The sequence below is a fragment of the Durio zibethinus genome, chromosome 6, assembly GCF_047325235.1.
Source record: "Durio zibethinus cultivar Kanyao isolate XHJ-2024 chromosome 6, ASM4732523v1, whole genome shotgun sequence".
Lineage (NCBI taxonomy): Eukaryota > Viridiplantae > Streptophyta > Magnoliopsida > Malvales > Malvaceae > Durio > Durio zibethinus.
In genome coordinates this window covers 318,803-333,652 of record NC_143167.1, presented here as the reverse complement: position 1 = coordinate 333,652, position 14,850 = coordinate 318,803, and the positions used below count along the sequence as shown (strand labels likewise).

General features: G+C 29.6%; 1 protein-coding gene across 1 annotated transcript; it reads right to left on the bottom strand.

The window, feature by feature from the left end:
- Positions 1-4,384: 4,384 nt before the first annotated feature.
- Positions 4,385-6,065, bottom strand: LOC111285940 (arogenate dehydratase 3-like). Its single transcript, XM_022875649.2, has one exon. It carries the CDS (start codon positions 5,872-5,874, stop codon positions 4,585-4,587), a length of 1,290 nt encoding a protein of 429 aa, XP_022731384.2. The 5' UTR covers positions 5,875-6,065; the 3' UTR covers positions 4,385-4,584.
- Between the last annotated feature and the right edge of the window lie 8,785 nt (positions 6,066-14,850).

Sequence of the window (14,850 nt, the reverse complement as noted above, 5' to 3'; positions counted from 1 at the left end):
TAGAATATCAGTACTTTAACTACTGTTTGTATCTGGTATTAAGAGGCAAGACAATGGATTCTCCTGTGCAAACCAAAATGGTAGTGAAGTTTGCACTCCTCTCACACCCAATTGGTTTGGTAGCTTGGCCTCACGGATTGGGCTAACTAATTTGTTGGTTCACTGTTTCTTCCTTTTTAGTTTTTTGCCAAAAGGTGAATATATAACTCGTATTCAATATACTAAATTTTGTTCAGATATGGCAAAACAATGTTACTACCACCATGATACAACGTGCTTGCTAAAGTTAAAATAAGCTGTTGGATTTTAGCTGAAGTGACATGACGGCATAAAAATCCACTTCCTGAGATTTATAATTATATTAATTACTCTAACTTTAGCACATTACTGTTGAGATGGCCGAGTTGGTCTAAGGCGCCAAACTAAGGTTTTGGTCCAAAAGGGCGTGCGTTCAAATCCCACGTTATCTTTTTCTATTTGCTTTGGTTTCGGCTTCGGTTTGGGCCTCTGCTATATTAAACCCTCAAGTAGATCACCAAAGACACCCCATTTGCTGTCTTCAGTCCAGAAATGGAAGAGCTAAAATTTTGGGCCTTGGAGTTTAATGCAGCAGATTGGGATGAATCGGATATATGTAGCAGGACTAACGAGAATTTACTTGATTTCTGATGTCACTGTTTTATTAGATTTAAACAAATGGCTAGAGATTGTAATTCCAAAGTTGATTGAGAAACTTTGGTTAATCAATCACCGTGCAATCTAATTAAATTCATTAATTAGAAATGTTTTCAAAAAATATATGAAGGTTGGTAAAATCCCATCAACTAATTTTGATCAAGTCTCTTTAATTATTTTGCAATCAAGTTTAGGTAAGGCAACATTTCTTTGCTGCAACAATTTCTTGTGTCCGAAGATGAAGCATATAGTGAATGTGAAAGCAATTAGGAGATGAAAGGGGAGCAAATTGATAAGTGGGAAAAAAAGTTGCTGAAACCAAAGGGAGTGCAATGCAATCTTGATCTAGTTGGGGCAACTAATTAATGCTGCTCAATCTTTTTTATTTAATTGGAAAACTTTGCTTTCTTTGTGAATTACCAATCTTGATCAAGTTAGTAAAGTATTGGATTTCACTTCCACTGATCAGAATTCAGTTATTGATAATTTTATATATAATATATGTATAAATAGTTGTTAATTATTTTTGAATTTGTAAACAATAAAAATTGTAGACAATTAGTAAAAGAAAAAAATAATGAAAGTCAGACCCTATTAGATTGATTCGATAGACTAAAAAAATTATGAAAAATAATGAATAATTTTTGCAATGGTGGGTGGAAACTTTTTCTAGAATTTCCGTATGAAGTCATGATTCATGAAATTGATCAGGGGGCTATAAGGATGAGATCAATTATAATTGTTATGACACAATGGTTGTTGGATATTAAACTGTGGGTGTTGTTTCATGAGGATCAGTTAAAAGTGACAGAGAAAAGAAGAGACCAAAACTCAAATGAAAATAAAGAAGGAGTGGATTTATAATTAATTATTTGACTAAAATAAAAGATAGATGAACAAAAAGAAGAAGAAGAAGCAAAGGAATAAACCTTGAAAGAGAAAAAAAAAAAAAAAAAAAAAAAAAGATTGAAAGACAAGGATGGATGAACTTCCCAAAAAAGGGTCAAAAGCTTAGCATTCTAAAAAAGTTGGTGAGTTTTGTGGTCAACCGTCAAGACAGCAATTGAGACCATTTATTAGTTGTTGGGTGGGCAGTGTGAACCCATTTCTAATTTTGAATACCATTTTCTCATATTCCTTTAGTTTGTTTTAAATATACTATGTAAACAACACTAAATTTTGAAAAAAAAAAAAAAAAAGCATTATAAGTGCACTTTATTCCTTAAAAATACTTTAAAAATATAGTAATTAAGTGTTGAGGGAGAGACTTAATGAGTTGGAGGCTGACAAAGTTTGTTCGAGATTCTAACAATTGGCTTTAAAATTTTGGTTGAACAAACTAATTACTATATATTTGGTCCCCGACAATGATCATTGATCACGTGTATTATCAATAATTTTGGTTTTTTTTTCGGAAGGAATGGATTTTTTTTTTTTTTTAAAGTAGTAAAAGTTTTCATTATCTTATTTAAAGGTTAATAATGTACATTTAGTTAAATTTATGAAAAATGTTTATGTAAATCATTTATATTTTTTTTCTTATTTAATTTGAAATCATTAAATTTTAATCGTAAATTTAGATAAATGTGCATTATTGATCATTAAATAAATTAATGAAAATTTATACTATTTTTCATTACTATTTTTTAAGTAGTGAAGATGATTTTTTTTTTCATTTTTTTAATGTAAGAACATTTAAGAAACAGTTCAGTAGTAGAGGACATATTAAAACCAAAATTTAATGTAACATAATTTATTTATTTTTTGACAAAAAGATTAATATCGTATTGAGAAGTGTTGTCATATGTTATATATTTTTGTTGATTAAAACCAAATTTTATGATTTTAACTTAATCCATACGAATTAAGTATTATTTAAACTTTTAATTAATTTTTTTTATAATGTCTTTGCATTAAAATTATAATTTAGTCATTAAATGTTACAAACGTATCATTTATTTTTGTTAGTTAGTGTAATGAACTTTATCTACATATGTACATATAAAATTAAAAATATGTTTTTTATATTATTAAACGCTATGGTACTAGATTTGCTTACATAAATTTGAAGTGGTACAAAAACAAAAGTACTCAGGCATATTCTTTTGAAGATGTAATTTCTACGTATAAGAAAGGCGTGGGGAGTGGGTGGAAGAGGAAAAAGAAAAGGAACAAGAAGAGTAAGGAGGGTAAACGAGTCAATGGAAATATCGACGTACGTAAGCGGGAGGTGAGAGGATCGTCATTGGCATTTGGCAAAGAGCCGGTGTAATGCTTTCAACTACTCTGCAATAGCATATCTCCAACTACCACACCCCTTTTCATCTTCTAATCATACTATCTCCCTCTTTTGTTAACCCTTACCAAACCCCTACTCTTCTCTTTCTCTTTAATTGTTGCATTTCAATAATAAATATTAGGCTAAAATACTAAAAATATTCTCAGATTATTTTATTTTTTAAAATAAATTTTTATATCTTTATTATATTTAAATAGTTTTTTATTTTTTTATTTCTATCTAAATAAGTTTTTATTTTAAATTAAAAAATTAATTTAAATTAAAAGTTTATTTAAGTATAAATTAAAAATTAATGACTTATTTAAATATAAATTAAAGATTAAGAGTTTATTTAGATATAATAAAAATATAAAGATTTATTTAAGTAAAGTAATGAATTTTAAGAATTTTTTTATTATTTTAACATAAATATTAATCCAATTAGTAAAAAAAAGAATTTTTTTATCAATTAAAATTTGATTTTTATAGAGAGCAATTCAAAAATAAAAAATTTTGATTGTATCATATCAATATAATTGAATTTTCATTCAATTAACCAGTAATTCTTGTGATTTGATTGATCGACAATGAAAATTAATCTGATTGTTCAAGCTCTTTCAATTATTAATTTGAAGCTTCTATTAAGACTTTAGATAATAAGATAAGTAGGTCCGTGCAAAAATCTGAAAATATCCTAATCGTCATATTAAAAACAGTTTTTGTTTTTTTTTTTTATTGCTTCTCATTGCAATATAGTAATGAATAATGAGCCCAAATAATAAAATTATCAATATCTAAATTAACATGTTTCCCTCAAAATCCTTTTTGAATAATGAATGATAACAAATATTATAGCCATGAAAATTTTTGAAAAATAAATTAGGATATTTTATATTATATATAATATTCATGTACCATGGAAAATTTTTCTAAAAGATTAGTTTATTTATTATTAGCTTTTCAAAGCCAACACAATTATTAAATGGAAATGTTATAACCGTTAAGATAGAATTAAGGTTTTTGGGCAATGAAGCTTTGTCTTAATATCAAGAAAAAAAAAAAAAAAGGTTTAGATTTTATGTTTAGGGTTCAGGGATTCAAACTTCAAAGTTGATCTGGCTACTAAAAAATAAACATTCTAAGTTTAGTTGTAACTTCGACTGATATATAGCCTAAATGATAACCAGAAATTATATATAAAGAAGTGTTTACAAGTTCAAAATTCCAAATTATCAAAATAAAAGAAAAAAAAAAACACCTTTACTGGCAATAAACATTCCATCTAACGTTATTAACAATACAAAACAAAAGATTATTAAGGGAAAAATGAGAGAAAACATTGAGCTTGAGATGGTATTCACACTCACGAAAACAAGATCATTTTTTTGGAAGGACTTGATCAAACTCTATCATAAAAATATTTACCCAACATCAACAACAACATCTACTTCAACAACAATTCTTTTTTGCTTGTTGTTGAATCCATTGATGAATTAAAAATTCTCGTAATAACAAAAAAAGAACACAAATAAAAAAAAAAGTAAATTAAAATTATTTTCCCCAATTTCTTTTTTTTTAATGCAAATAATTCTCTTTTTTTTTTTTTTTTTTTTTAATTTCCATGGGTTTTGCTACACTCCCCTTGAAGGGCACCAAGGCGTCATATCCATTGGGTAACTGCCCAACACCCTCAAGAAAGACGTGAACTCCTGTACCTCAGCCAACGCGTTTTGGGCCCTAACCTCAGCCATCGACGCTTCGAAATCCACGTAAAACATATACTCGAAATGCTTGGCCGTTCCAACATTCGCGTCGTCGACCAACCGTATCGGCCTGTTGCGGTGCGGCCGCGACTCGATTTTCGTCAAACTGATATTCCTAAATGCAAACGCCGATAGAACTTTAAAAAGCACACTCGTCCCTTTATCGTGCGCGAAAACTATACTCGTTTTGAACGGCCGGTCCGTGCGTGGGATAATTGGATCCCGAGCTAACATAACGAAGCGCGTGACGTTACCCAAATCGTCTTGGATACCATCGGCGAGAATTTGGAGTCCGTAGAGTTCGGCAGCGCGTGCGCTTGCTATGGCGGCCGTGTCCCGGAGGTTGTTCGTTGCGATGTACTCGGCGGCTCCCGCGGTGTCATCAACGGCTTCGCGTGTGACGTTGAGGCCGAGCTTGGTGATCGTGTGTTCACACTGGGAGAGGGCTTGTGGATGAGAAATGACACGTGTCAGGTACTCTTTCTTGACTCCTGGGAGAGCCAAGAGGCAGTGGTGGACTGGAAGCTGAACTTCGCCAACGATGTGGAGACGGTGCCGTAGGAGGAGATCATAGTTCCGATGAATCGAGCCGCCGAGTGAGTTTTCCACTGGTAAGACAGCTCGATCGGCAATCCAAAGCTCAACTGCTTGAAACGCAACTTCGAATTGATCACAGGGGATTGCTTCACAGTTAGGATATGCTTTTCCCGCTGCTGCTTCGGAGTACGCACCGGGCACTCCCTGGTAGGCCACTCGCATCTGAGAGCCGTGCATAGGAGCAGGAGACAGGTCGGTGATAGTTAACGGTTTCTGTGGAGGAGGTTGGGAAGGTGGCTGAAGCTTCTTGTTTTTGTTAATAGGAACCAGGTTGAGATCTATAGAGGTTTTATGGCCGTTGACGGCGGCGGCGAGGTGGTCGGAGGCGGAAGGAGGGTTAGATTTATCGCCGGAATCTTGGTCCTGAGAAAAGACTTTGCTAGAGAGAATAGCACATGAGCTTTGCCAATCTGCGCGGCTTGAACCGACTCCATTGGGGAATTGGACTGAGTCAGAGCGGTATACACAGCGGACGGCGAACCGAGTCAGCCGGTTGAGCCGAGGCTTCGACGGACGAATTATAGAAGAATTAAGATTTTGCGTAGGAGTAACCGCCTGCATTTTTTTTTAAAAATAAAACTTGAAAGCGTTTCCTTCTAAAACAAACAGATCGAAAATGAAAGAAAAAGGGAGATATTTGTTTTCGGGTGTGTTTTATTAAAAGCTTGGTGTTCTCTCGGAGAAGGGAACGTCAAGCTGAGAAAAAGAAGAGGGGTGATGGGCTTTTATACTAAGAAATGAAGAGATGAGTCTTTGAGAGGATGGTGCGTGTGCGGAGGTGGTGGTTCAGTCAATCTCATACCTACCCCCCCCCCCCCCCGGCATTCCTTTTTTATTTTAAATAAAATAAAGATGATTTATTTTTTTATGTTCACATATTTTACTTTGCTTACTCACATCACATGTTGACTAATAAAAAAAATAATTTGGCACATGTGAGTTTTTTTTTTGTTTTCCTTTTATAAAAAATAACTAAAGCAAAAATCAATTATACAAAAAATGAAAATTCAACTTGTAATTATCAAAAGAACATATGAAAAGTGATGTAAAAAAAAGAGAAAAAAATTTGTAATTTGTTAGCATTTTCAATAACTTTTTTCTTTCTTATGATAATGCTAAATTTATAGTAAAATATCGATGCTATCAAAATAATTTTCTTTCAATATGAGTACTTTTACTTTCGATGTAATGTAAGTGTACGCACATATTTTTCAAACTCTTTCCTCTCTTATTACATACCTATATTGTGCTTTATAATTCAAATCCTTTTATAATTCTCATTGACAAAAAAATTATATTATTGTCCAAAAATACAATGTAATCCTTAAAATTAAAATTAAATAAAAGAACATACAGAAAATTTGATGGTAGGTGTGAGGAGGGGACCATCATCCGCGTTGTAAGGTTTTTTAAAAAAATTGTGGACCCATAATTATGAATAATTAGATAGTATAGTTTTTATTTTGACGGGGGCAAATTTGTCCCTAGGCATTCTCTCCCCATAGATGGGCCAAAGTTCGCAGGACCAGTGCCACGTTGCCCGGCCACGTGTGTTAAGGTGCTAAGGTCCAAAATCCCAAGAACCTTTTTTCTTTTTGCGAAAGGGGGTTTAATTACCTTTTTAGTTTTTATTTTTTATTGTTTGGAATTTACTAACAAGTTTAATAATAAAAAAAAAGGCTACATTTGAAGAAAAAAAAAACAGTAAATTTTCGAAAAAGCAATCAAACAACATAAATGTTTTCCATTGCATCATGTACAATAAATAATTTTACTTCTGAAATTAATTATGCACAAAAAGAGAGTAATTGGAGTTATTGTTGCGAAGCAGTTGAAATTAACATGGCTTAATCAGCAAAAATTGTTTTGTTCTGTTTTTTTTTCTTTCTTTATGTAAAATATATTATAATAATAATAATAATAATAATAATAATAATGAGAAGAAGTTAACATACGGAGAAGTTATATGTAAGAAAAAAAATAAAAAATTTTTCCTTTTTTTATCAAATTATAAATTTAAAAATTTTATAATCATAATCAAATATTATATTCATATAAAAAATTAATATATTAAATAGACAAACATATCAATCAATATAATTGAAAAAATCAAATATAAAATCAAATTAGATCTCTACATTAAAATTAAAAAAAAAAAAAAAAAACCACAGCCACACGTATAACTCTAACAAGTTGCATTTCTAGATAGCTTTTGACTTGACCCGATTAGAAAAGCTTCTCTCAGGAGTCATATGTATCCAACAAGCTTATTATATTTCTTGAAATCTGTTTGGCATTCTTCAAGACTCGCTTTGTTGAAATTGAAGGATTTAAACTATCCAACCATATGAAGTAAGTTCAATTAACCTGCATTACTTCAGACGGCAGTCAGGTTAAATTAGGTGAGAAGAAAATAGTAGAGACCAATTTTGCTACCTAACAACTACATGTACTTCAAATTTATTTTTCTTATATTATATAAAAATTATCTTAATTATATATTGACAAATTTTGACATGTGTCTTATTAAACATGCATACATATATATTATTTTTAATAATAGTTAATAAATTCTTAAAAGTATTAAATTGATGTTTGAAATATATTAATTTGTAGAGTTTAAAAATTTTATTGTTGATGTATATAATAATAATAAATTATTTCATTCAACTTAATAAAGGTTAAAATTTTCACCAATAAAATTAAAAAATTGCATATATATATATTTTATTAGAATATATAAGAAAATTAATAAATTAATATATATAAGTAATAAAACGTGTAACAATATATATATATATAGTTTTAATAATATATATAATAAATATATATATATATATAGTTTTAATAATAATTTTATTTTTATCTTTACTCAAAAAGCTGAATTCGAATATCACTATATAAATTTTGATTTATGAAACGTCGGTTTTCTTTTTTTTTTTTTTTTTTTTTCTTTCATTTTATGTTTTGTTTTGTATATAAAAGGTCCAAAGGCAAAGTCTGCTTAATTCCAAAGAAAAATTGGACCACACGTGCACATAAAATCAACGAGGTTTATATATGCATGAACAACGTTTTGTCCAAGGTCTCAATAACTATACAAATCGATAACGTTTCTGGGCAATTTCATTGAACTTTGAGAATGACCATAAAAAGTTCATTATTTGAAAATCTAGCTAAATAATAATAATTGTATATCGAAAAGCTTTAAACAAATAGCTCTCTAGATAATAAAATATATATATATTTAACCCAAAAAATCTTGGCATGAGAGTCCTAATACAAGCTTTTTTTTTTATTATTATTGGAGAATATTAGGAGACTCTTGATAATTGACATTAAAAATTTTAATATTTTGCCAACAAATCATATAATTGTTGGCTGCAAACTGATACGAGCATAAAATCCCTAATACTAGCAGAGCGTTAAGATAGATAAAAGTGGTAGAAAATGAGATAGCTAGCTCTTAGTTATTTTTCAACATTAATTTAAGGATAATATGGTACATATTAGAGGGTCAAATAATTGTTTTAATTCCATTTTGGTTTCATGCCAATTTAATACTAATATATTCATGTAACTATATATATATATCATAATTCATTTTACCTAACCTTTGTTAAAATTAAAGTAAATTAATTAATATAGAAAATCTCCTTTTTCCGTTTATAAACTTCTTCCAATGTATTAAAAAAAAAGAAAGAAAGAAAGATTAAACAACCGATTACGTGCATTTATGTTCCATAAAAATTGGAGGTTTGATTTCAGACATTTTGGATCTTGCTTCACGCAAGAGACGTGTTAATATGTTAGCAAAAGTTGAGTTTCAAGTTGGTCACAATCGAGTTTGGGAGGGACCGTTGCCCAATCTACTTTGTAATCTTGATATTTTATGATAAATTTATCATATCATTTATTGATAAAATATTATACTTTTAGCTTTTGATAATCTCAAATATAAAAATATTTCAAAATAATAAAGCTAGCCATGCACATGGACAACAAGGAAACAAAAAAAAAAAAAAAAAAAAAAACCTGTCTTAGTGAAAATTTTGATATAAGTTATTATTGTTTATAGAAAATGATTTTTGATACCCAATTCTTCAATTAAGCCCTAGAAGAATCAAAGGGTTTAGCCATGTGAAAGAAATTGAAAACAATTTTTTTTTTTTTTTGAAACGAGAGAAAAACATATATGGTTAATGGACTAACAAACAAAGGAGACGTAGGTTTATGAAAAAGATAAATATAAAACAACAGCAAAAATTGGCTTTAAATTAAGAAATTTCAATATGACTGCAATGCCGCATGCTTTTTTTAAGCAGAACAAGCTAAGTTCTGACAGAACGTTAGCGTAAGGCCGCTCCTCTGCTGAATATCTATCTATTATAAAAATGACATGAAGATAATAGATAAAAAATTAACATTGATTTTTTTTTAGTGAGTAATCAAACTATTGAGCACTTTAACATTTTTTGTATAAAGGAGTTCCTAATTTAATAGGCCGCATGCAAATATTAAAATTTAAAATTTAAAATTATTAAATATTATTTTTAATGATAATTATATTAGTCAACTAAATTAAATCTTAAGTTAAATACTTTTAACATTTCTCAAAAGAGAGATTGCCTAATAATACAACCATTTGAACTATAGAATTTAATTGTGGTAAGAAGTAGAAAGGGATGTTCATGAACCTGAATGAGCAAGATTATTTAACAGAAAATATTAGCTGTGAGCATTTTATATATACATATATATATATATATCCAACGTTAAATTTTGTTAAAAATTAATTGGTAGATGAAGTTCTAAAATAATGTAAAATTTAATTAGTATAACTTAGATCTCTCTTTAATTAAAAAAATAAGACTCTTATGTACATGATTTGTGAAAATCACACCATCTAGCCCAATAAACATATTTTGTGAGGGAATCATGGTCAATAATGTTACCATACTTAGTTATTTAATACTATATATATATATATATATACACTAAAATCGTGCACATAATTATGGGCAAGGTTTTTTGCTATGTCAACGTCTATATTAAAAATTATTAATAGATCTCGATTTGCTAAAAATGTATGTATATATATATATATATGTATATTTATATAGAAGATCCAAGGAATCTTATATATTGTGCCAAGGCTTCGGGGCTGCTTTTGTTTTTTCTTCCCATTTAGCTTAACTTTGATTGTTAAGTATAAACATCGATTTTGTTTAGGTCTATTATTTTTTATTTTTATTCAATATTAATAATAATAATATTATTATTAGTTTAATTAAAATTAAAAATTATTTAAAAAATTAAAAAAAAAACAAACACAAAAATCCAAATGAAAGAAGAAAAAAAAAGGTAAGGGTTGGTGCCAATGTGTGCCGTGCACGGCACCATTAGCCACCCACGCATCCTACCACCCCCTGTTCAGTTCCCTCACTAAAACACTGTAGCTCCATCATCACTCCTTATTTTTCAAACACCCAATCCCTTTAAACGTTAAGCTCAAACACACCCAAGAGCTTTGGGACACACCTTTGGATACACAAACACCTTGCCTACCAAAAACCCAAAGATCCTCACACATCAGAAACCCAAACTCCAAACCTAAGCTCTCCCCTATCTCCACCTATCAGAAAATAAAAAAAAAAAACTCAAAACAAAAAATAAAACACAGTCTTCCCTATAATGAGGAACCCAATGCCAAGCCACCTGTAAAAAAAAAAAAAAATTTCGTCAATTTTTTTTTTTAAAGAAAAGGAGATCGAAAGCTTTTAAGGCCCAATGTATGTCAATCGGGGCTGTTTTTGGCAAAACAAACATCGGATTTGAAAAAATCAAGTTGAGGTGAGCGTTTTGAGAGTTTTTTTTATGTTTTTGGACCACCAACGGCGGCTCATCGGTGACGGTAGGCGCGGTGGCCAGCACGACGACACGGACGTCGGTGACCGAACATCGACAGAGCCCCTGGGAGCTCTCTCTAGAGCTCTGAAAAACTTTTTTTTTTGGAGCAGAAGATAAAGTGAGCTAAATTTTTTTTTTTGCTTTTATATAGAAGAGCCAAGCCCAAAACGATGTTGTTTTGGACTAAAGAAATCTGCCCATTGACCCGGATCCTCACAACCCGACCCGGTAACCCTTCATTCAACCAGCCCTGAATCGATTTAACTGAATCGCTCGTCGAACTGCTCCTCATTTGGTTTAACGGGATCAAACCGCTGAACCATCTGAACTGGTCGAACCAATGTTAACTGGACTATTGACCAATCCAGTTCAAGTATTTTTCTTTAATTTTTCTTTAATTTTTTTCTAATTTTTATATTATTAGTTTTAGTTTTATTTTTTTAATATTTATGTATGATAAATTTTTAAATTTATTAGAATAAATATTTGATTGTTTTTAATAATAATAAAATAACAATAAAATAGGATAATAAATATAAAAATACTAAAAATGCTTAAAATAATAATATAATAATCTAAAAAATAATAAAAATTTAACAATATTTTTTATTTTTATTTTTCCTACCTAGATGTTGGAGGGAATAAAAATACACTTTTAAAAATAATTTCGCCTAGATGTTGGGAAATTATTATAAAAAAATAAAAAATGTATAAAAAAGGATAAATAATAATAATAATAATAATAATAATAATAATAATAATAATTTTCATAAAAAAATAAATATGAAAACTTTTTAATTAATGTTTAAAAATTATGAAAATCGAACTTGCTCCGAAAATCTATCTAGATGTTGAAGATTTTTAGAGATGTTCGTATTTTCTTCAATTAACAAATATAAACCCTAAAATCGAAAACTTAAAACCAAAACCCTAAATTCTCCAAACCCCAAAACTAAACCTTAAATCCTTCAAACTCAAAACCCTTCAAACCCTGAAATCAAAACTTTAAACCCTCTAAACCATAAAACTAAACCCTAAACCCTATAAACCCTAAAACTAAACCCTAAACCCTCTAAGTTCTAAAATCGAAACCTTAAACATCCAAATCCTAAATTTGAAACCCTAAAATCCAAAATGCCAAACCATAAAATCCAAAAACCTCAAAATTCAAATCCAAAAATTCAAAATTTGGTACACAACTCTAAACCATCACCGAAAAAATCGTTCAAACTCCAAAACCCCTAAAACCCTAAATCTATTCTGAAACTTTAAGGATACGTGTGAAAATCTCATATGAAATGATTTGTTCTCGAATGCCGTCTAAATGATGAGGTATTTAAGAAACTTTATTTCATTAAGTTTTTCATACGAATCCTTAATTTACATTTATAATAGGGTCAATAAATAAATAAGAATAATAATAAAATCGGATATTAAATATAAATAGTAGTACCTAAGCTCTGCCTAGATGTTTGAGAGTCAAGGTGGTCCAATTATATTTAAGAATCTAGTTTCAAGTTTGCATTTCATCATTATACATAACACCTATTAGCTTAATTACATTTATTTGTTATTGTTTGCACTCATTTTGCATATTTGTTTGCTACCTGATAGTATCATCATTTACTTTTTTTGTACAAAATGTTTTTTAATTTACTTACTTTTAGAAATGTGCAATTTTAAAATAAAACAAAAATAACATTTCGAAAAAAATAATTTTTGATACTCTGCCTAGATGTTGGAGAGTCACCAATAATTATCTTCTGCAAATGATGTTATTTTCATTTTCAAGGGATGTCGTGGTAAATATAAGTTAAAAAGAATTATTTTTAAAGTTTTGTCTAGATATTGAAAAATTTTAAAATAATTCTTTAACTTAGAGATTTTTTCAATACTCCTAAATAAAGAATTTTGATAAAATTAATTTTTTAAAAAAAGAGAATTTATATTATTAAATATCAAAACAAAATTATTTCATCAAATACTGAAAATAGCGCATAATTAAATAGTACCAATTTATGGGCATTATGGGGTGCTAATTATTTTCTACACGTAACTGACTCTCGGACTCAATATGATTTTCATAAATCAAAATTTATCTTTTTGATAAATTTTAAACCTGTTTTTATAATTTTATTAAAAAGATAAACTTTTGAGTAGTCAATCACATTATAACAAAAATTAGTAACGATTCTCTTTTTTTTTTTTATTTTAAAATTTTTTATGTCTGATAATTTCAAAATCGTTACGATATTATATGAAGTAGCAGCAGATAGCATGCGTTACATGTCGACAGTTAGTTGATCATCTTGACTATTTTTTAGAAAACCCAACTTTATTATCCATGATTCACACAATGAAGGGAAAAATGATTTGATGTGGACTTTTTTCTATTGTGCAAAAAAATAAAAAATTGATGTATACTATTTTATTCAATTCAATTCAGAAAATGTAAGTTTATCTCTTTCCAAAATTTTAAGGGAATCATTGCAACTTAGAAAACATGAATATCTCTAAATTAGTTATGTACAAGATTTGTCGCATCGGGTCATGTTTTAATGATAAGAAATGTAATGTGATAAGTCTCATATGTTGAATTTCTCATTTTGTTGGTTTTATTTGATTTATGTTTATTGATTTCTATAGCTGAAAAGGTATCTAGTGCAAGATTTTAGATATTAACATGTCATTCTTGTAAGAGGGAGGTGGAGCAACAATCTGACTGATGAAAATGAGAGAAAAATTGACAAAAGAAAAGAGTGATGAAGTTGTGGGAGATAGCAACAGGTAACCCCTTTGCATCATACGAACTCAGTGGTCCTCAAACTGAAGGATATTAACCCTTAATATCGAGGGCAATGATGTCAGAAAAATAGGAATTGTGTACCAATTACCATGCGAGGAAACATTGTCAACTGGATCACGGGCTTTTTGTGTAGCTTGCCTCAGTGGCATAAACCAGTTAACAACTGCTGCAGAAAATTGTGGCCCAATGAGTTCTAATTATTTTGAAGCTATATTTATGGATGAAAGTGAAATGAGTTACACAGAAAATTTTCACCTGTTTGCACCATGTTTGAAACTACAGTAACGAGCTTCAAAACCAATACTTAACCTCCAATATATAGCAGAACCAGTTTCACTCTCTGGTGTAGGAGTTGAAAATATTGCTAACCCTAAGACGAGTACGAACAATAATTTTCTTTAGTGAGACCAGCTGCTGAAATTTTCTTCCTCGACATCATTTCATTGTCGACCTTGATCAAGGATTTGTCTTCGATATGATGATGAAGATGCGATGTTTGGACAACCTTGTTGAACAGCCACTCAGAAAGTAGAGAGATTTCTTCAACTTTCAGCCACTCAGAATATGCACAATTATACAGTAAATATATATATATATATATTTATACACACACACACACACGGAGCAAAGCCACTAGTCTTTGAGATGGAAGAAAGGTACAATAAATCATTCTGTAAGTGGAAGGCAAAAGTGTAAAAAAAAAATAATAATTAACTCTAGAAGCAAAGTCACAATTCAAATGAGTAGTCTTTTCCAACTAAAGCTGGAGTTTAAGAGATATGGAAAATATACAAAAGTTAGACTTGCAGTCTAAAAGGTTA

Coding starts and splice junctions, on each gene's coding strand:
- LOC111285940 (XM_022875649.2), bottom strand. CDS start 5,874: ATGCAGGCGGTTACTCCTACGCAAAATCTTAATTCTTCTATAATTCGT.